We start from the raw sequence: 6,221 nt of genomic DNA on the forward strand, positions 1-6,221 counted from the left end.
TGGGCCAGATTATATTTTCCTTTGAGGAAGAAAAGCCTATTGTTAAAAAGTATTGAAGGCTAATTGTATTAAGGGGTAATTGTGAACAGGAAATAAAAGTATGAAGTCAATGTGTTTGGGGTTTGGGGTTTAGTTTCTAATGGAAATTCTCCTGGAATTCCCCACATCAGCTGTTCCTGGAGTGTGAGCGAGCGGCACAGCTGGCCGAGAGCCAGACGGACGAGCTGATTAAAGAAGCTCCCACTGCTCAGCATGATAAGAGTGGGGAATGGCAGGAGACAAGTGGGGAGATCCAGTGGGTCTCCACAGAGAAGTCAGATAGTACTGAGGAGAAGGATAAGAAGGAAGAAGATGATGAAGAACTTGATCTTAATAAAGGTACGTGGTCTTGCTGTGATGAGCTCGGAAAAGACAAAGAAGAGTGTGATCACATAAAATCCCTCCTTGTCCTCTGCTTCCTCTCTACATCCAGTCTCTAGGGCTGAGATTTCCTCAGTGTATCCCAGATGAAACTGCTGCAAAAGTTGGAGCCATTCAGATCTGAAGCATGAGGAGTAGAAGCTGTAATGCTTCTTTAACTATTATCTGTTTCTTTAAAAAAAAAACAAAACAAAAAAAGAAAAGCGAGCCCAAAAGAAACAGAAAAAAAAAAACCCAGACCTTTTTGGGACACTGTATGTACAAAATATTCTGGAAAGGATGGCTTTTAGGCTGTGACCTCATTCCTCTGGAACAGTCCTTGAAAGTTACCTGCCTTAATTTTGTTTTCCAGGGTTCTTGTTTCAAGCTGCTTTAAGAGTTGGTGTTTTTCCCCTCCTCTTCATATTTGCCTCTTCTGTCCCCATCTGCTTTGTGTCTGTCTTTTCTCCCTTCATCAGTGGTGTCTAAAGTGCCTGTGTAGTGCATTGATGGTGCTGCATCTTTGGTAGTTTGTTCCAGGAGTTTGAGTATCTCTGACCTGTTAGATAGTTTGTCTCTGGAAAACGGATTTGAAACGTCATTCTTTCTTGTTTCATCTTGTAATAGTAGATGCAGTGTATGACTTTTAATAGTGTTTTCATCTTATGTTAATAGTTGTGGTATATTACCTTCTCCAAGCTTGCTTTATATCCTTGCTCCTTTTTGTAGCTCTATCAAGTAGTGTCTGCAGTTATTTGTAGTTTTTCCCAAAATGCTGAGTCGTCACCAGAAAATGTAATAAACTACTTTGGAGGAAGTTTTAGAGGCATATAATATCACATGAAACATTTGGATTGGTAGTTGGGGGTGTTCAGCATACAGTTTGCACATTGAAATGGCAAATGACAAAATACTGTGCAGCAGAATGAGTTGAAACTAAATGAAGACCATTTTTCTTGTCAAGAATATGCTGCTGAGTCAGTAAGTGTGGTGTTTCCTGATCTCTGAAATCTCAGTCCAAAAGCTCGTTTTATTTGAGGAAAAAGCATTCTGGAAAGTGATAATGAGGGATTGTATTTGCAGCAGTAAAAGATACCAGCTGCTTAGAGAATACAATAGACTGTTGTCTCTTTTACAGCTCTTCAGCATGCTGGGAAGCACATGGAAGACTGCATTGTGGCCTCATACACAGCATTGCTTCTAGGCTGTCTCTGCCAGGAGAGTCCAGTAAGGGAATAAGTTGATCTCAAGTCCAGTATAATGTTTAATGAAGTGATAATTTGCTGTATGGAAAGGGGTTTATTAAATTGGGCTTCAGTGTGAGCAATAGGTTGGTGAAGCTACACTGGTGTATACACCTTTGGGAAGGGTTGCCAGAGTTACTCCAGGCAAAGCAAATTTTTTGAACATCACTGTGTTTATCAAAAACAGTTGGAATTGAGTATTTGACCTCTTTTACTTCTCTCCCCTTCCTTGTAGCCAGCAAAAGAATTTGCTTTGGAAGGGCAGAGGAAAATTGGCTAAACCTGTTCCTTCTCAGTAGTTTTAGTCAGCAAGTTAGCATCAGACTTATTTATTCTTTATCAGTCTGCTTTAGTTTTTTCTTCCATTGAAATCAGATGAACTTGTGTATGTGTCCCTATTATAAAAATAATTGTGTCGGATTGGAAATATGTAATAGAAAGCAGAAGTTAAAAATATGGAACTCCAATGACTGAGAACTCAGTAAAGTCTCCTGTCAAAAATGTGTTCACATGCAAATGAGTTCAGACCTGCCTTCAGGCTTGTCTGAATTTACCATGGTGCAGAAATGGCCTTTAAGGTGCTGTTCTGTGTCCTTGGACTGATCAGTGTCCATAACAGTTTTAGTGTTCTGAGTGAGACTGACAATGAGATCAGTAATTTTCAGCCCTTCACAGTTGTCAAGGGAGAGCCTCTCCCTATCAGGGAGTGATCTGGTGGCTTGATAATCTTGTAGGTCCTAAGAACGTCTGATAGTCTGGGTTTTTTTTCTTTTTTTCTTTTTTTTAAAGACTTCAACAAACCAATAATAAAAAATTATTTAAGCAATTGTTTTCTAAAAACTGAAACACAGTGAAGATATGAGTATTGCTTAAAAGAAACTTAAATCATAAAGATGGCAGCAGAAGCCATCTTTATCCTGTGAATATACTTGTCTTAGAGCATCTCACATGCAGCTCATTATAGTTCTGTGTCAGAAAAATGTTTCCCAAATAAGATAACATTGTTTTATTTCTTAGATCAATGTGACTACTGTGAGGGAGTACTTACCTGAAGGGGACTTCTCGATAATGACTGAAATGCTCAAAAAATTTCTCAGTTTTATGAACCTTACTGTAAGTAATGCATATTTCAAATTTATTTTTGTAGATATTTTTGTAGTTTTGTTTTCTGTTAATATTTCATGCCTTTTTAGAAGTATCATTACCTTTTTTTCAGTTTGTCTTCATAAGAGCACAGGACGATATTCTGTTTTTTAATACTGAAAGGCCATTTGTCTGGTATAATTTTGTCTGTCATTATATTGTGATTGGCCAGGAAGATATTTCTGAATTGCTTGCCTGAATCTAGTTGCTTTTACTGATGCATAATTGTAAATAGCAAAATTCTAAGAATAGAATAGCTTTCAGATATTTGAAGGAGGTGCTACAAATGCTTGTTTGTTACTTGTGTTTTCTATTGCATTTCCAGTGTGCTGTTGGAACAACAGGCCAGAAATCTATCTCTAGGGTGATTGAATACTTGGAACACTGCTAGATACTTAACTTCCGCTGCAGGCACTCTAATGCTGGAGCTACCCTTAGACAAAAGAAGAAGTCATGAAAGAAGTCCTTGAAGGATATACCAAGAGCATTCATCTGTGTCATTCGTGTTCGGATTTTTAAGGCTACCTGGTCTCTTAACCATGCATTCAGCATTTTCTAAAAGACAGTTACTACATCAATCTGCAACTATCAAAAATGAGGGGAAAAAGGTTCTGAGGAAAGTAAATAAAGAAACCTTGCTGTTTATGATGCAGTGCAGTATTTAAATATTTTTGGCAGGGTTTACCCTCCCTATCTTTTTTCTTGCTTTGTTCGTGACAAGTTTCAAGGGGAAAAACTTGCTGCTGATAGTGCAACTGCTGTTTACTGTTGAGCCACTGTTTCATGCCAGCCAGGTGCAAAGGCAGCTTAGCTACTGAGGTATCAAACAAATGTTCTAATAAAGAAGTTCTGGACAGCAGCACCGCTCCTATTTGAGTTTAATTTGCTCCTGCTTTTTTTATTACTAGATGATTCCAAAATCATAAAATATAAATTTTTAAATACTTTTGTGATTTTAACTACTGTCTATATTTAAAATTTGTTGGAATCCAAAGAGGTGAGGATTGGATAGTTTATTTTTTATACTGTTTTGATTGAAATTAGGTTGTTGAACTATTTCTCAGTTCTAAAACTCCCATGGCCCACGTACTGTAACCTGCTAGACCATAATGCTTTGTAGTTCCAAGAGCATGCAGACCCATAAACACATAAAGCCATTGAGGGTATGTTATCCACTAAAGGAATAGTGACTGTAAAAAGTTGTGCCCTGTTAAAACGCAAATTAAATAAAGAAAGAAAAACAAAGATTTAAAAAACACTCACTCGCAGGGTAGTTTACACTTCCGATAAGCAAAAACTTTGAAATACTGTTTTAATTTGTTTCAAGGAAGAACTCAAGGTGTGTTTTATAATGTTGAATGCAATGAGTTTGGATGCTTTAGGGGGAATAATTTTAAAGAAGCTAAAACACCAATGGGGATTATTGTTTCCAGCTGACATAATCTTTCTATTTCATCCTTCTGTAGTATGACAGAGTTGAAATGCATACAACACAAAGCCTTAAATTGCTGATATAGCTAAGATTTTGTTCAGTCTGAGGTTTAGTTCACAGCAAAGCATTGTGTTTGAGGACTTAAGTGGAACAAAGAATCCCAGAAAATACATGACTTTTTAAAGAATTTTTTTCTTGCACTCACTATTCAGACCAACAGAATTGATTATTAAGTATTTTTATTAAGGTGGTCTTGAATATTTGCAGACTGTTCTGCGATCTGCTTCGTTGACATTTTTAAATACCTGTATAGGTAGTTACATCATGTTACTCCATTGAATTTGTAAAACTTGAAGCCATAAAAATATTAGTTCTATGTATAATGAGGGGGAAATAACAGGAAATCTAACCTGCTTTTAGATCTTGTGTTATCTCCGTGTATAAAGTTAAGAACTTGTGCTTTTGTATCAGTGCCAGCTGTAAATTTTTTACATACAGTGGCTGCCTTCTATGTCTTCCTATTTTTGATAATGCAGATTGTTGGGAATTCTGTAAGGAAGTAACTGATTAACAGCAAAAATCTTACGTTGGTCATTTTTATTTGCATTTTCTCTCATCACCTTCTAAAACTTAGTGTATCAGTGTAACTTAGAAAAGTTTTTGAGGTTGTGTTCCCCTTCTTCAAAAAAAACCAAAACAGTATTGAGAGAGAGGGAAAAGGTATATGTAAATGACCTGCATCAGGAGAAAATTATTAAATATTTGGCCCATCTAGTTTTTGGATTTTAGAGATTTTCACATCTATAATGAGATTTCAAATTGATTATGTAGTTTCGTGTGGGGAGATGGCAAGAAAAAAGAAGATGCAAATATGATGATAGGGGAAAGCAGGGACAACTACCTTTCTTTGTTACACTGGTAATTGTTTGGGAATTGATTTACCTCAGTGTTTAACAGGTTTTTTTTAATGTAACTAATTGTCAAGCACTGACAAATGCAGATTTTTTTTTTGAGGGTGGGGGGAGAAATCACCCTGTGAACTGCAGTGCATTTTTGTGTGTTAGACCCTCAAATAACTCTGCATTAAAGGGTACTTGAGGTCAACTTGCAAATTAAAGTTTTAAAGTAACATTTTTTCCATTGTAAATATTTGTGTAAATACTCTCAATTGGAAATTAGAACAGTAGAGTACTTTTCTGAATCCAATCCTATTTTTATTTTATACAGTATTTCTCAGCTGTGATCTTTGGAGCAAAAGCCAACGGCAGGAAAAATAGTTTGTACCAGTTTCATGAAGTATGTCTTTGGGTTTTTGTAAATAATTTTAACTCAAATAAAATTGCTACTTTCAATACATATCTTGTCTTTTAACATGCAACAAAACACTCCTCTGAGTGATTGCAGAAAGAAGGCAGTGTGAGGTAAATTGCTAAAAGAAAAAAATGAAAAAAAAAAAAGGATGAAAAAATGATAAAGGAGCATCCTGAACGTAGTGCTTTGCTTTTCACCTGTGTGTTGGGACAAAAAAATTCAGTGCCTGGACCTGAGGCTGTGGTCAGTCAAACCAGCCAAGGCTGGAAATTTTCTGGAGATGATGTATGGTGTCTCTTGATGCATTTTGGAGTTCTCTGCACAAGTTGGTCTTTCAGTAACAACTCTGGAGAGCTGTAGTCAGAATAACATAAATGTGATAGAGCACAGGGAAAATGACACAGTTCTTATGGTGAGACTTTTCACATCATGGGGGGTGTTAAGTGAAAAGGGAGGAAATTTTCAGGAATGTTGCTCTGTTTCTTGATTAACATGAATGATGCTCTAATTTCAGGATGGATTTTTTTTCCCATGGATTTTTCCTTAATTGGTACAACTAGCTATGGGTACAATATGCAATAATTCATGAACTGTAAGATGACTTGAATGTGATGTGTCATCTCATTGCCACTTGGAACAAGCAGCAGCGTAATGTAACCTTTTCTGTGCTGTAAGGGAGCGGTACTGGAGCT

The 6,221-nt window shown here is 36.6% G+C and overlaps 1 protein-coding gene across 2 annotated transcripts in view; it reads left to right on the forward strand.

Annotated features, from left to right (window-relative positions):
• Window positions 1-5,574, forward strand: part of WAPL (WAPL cohesin release factor) — a 64,308-nt gene extending 58,734 nt beyond the window's left edge. The window contains exons 16-19 of one of the 2 annotated variants that reach the window (XM_005417308.2): window positions 171-378; window positions 1,538-1,626; window positions 2,661-2,756; window positions 3,112-3,962. In XM_005417308.2, coding sequence (XP_005417365.1) covers window positions 171-378; window positions 1,538-1,626; window positions 2,661-2,756; window positions 3,112-3,177 — 459 coding nt within the window. In that variant the 3' untranslated portion in view covers window positions 3,178-3,962. Of the gene's footprint in view, window positions 1-170; window positions 379-1,537; window positions 1,627-2,660; window positions 2,757-3,111 lie in introns of both variants that reach the window. The other variant, XM_031061178.1, reaches the window with a different exon arrangement.
• The last annotated feature ends 647 nt before the right edge of the window (window positions 5,575-6,221 follow it).

Source organism: Geospiza fortis, unplaced genomic scaffold, assembly GCF_000277835.1.
Source record: "Geospiza fortis unplaced genomic scaffold, GeoFor_1.0 scaffold130, whole genome shotgun sequence".
In the NCBI taxonomy this organism is placed as follows: Eukaryota; Metazoa; Chordata; class Aves; order Passeriformes; family Thraupidae; genus Geospiza; species Geospiza fortis.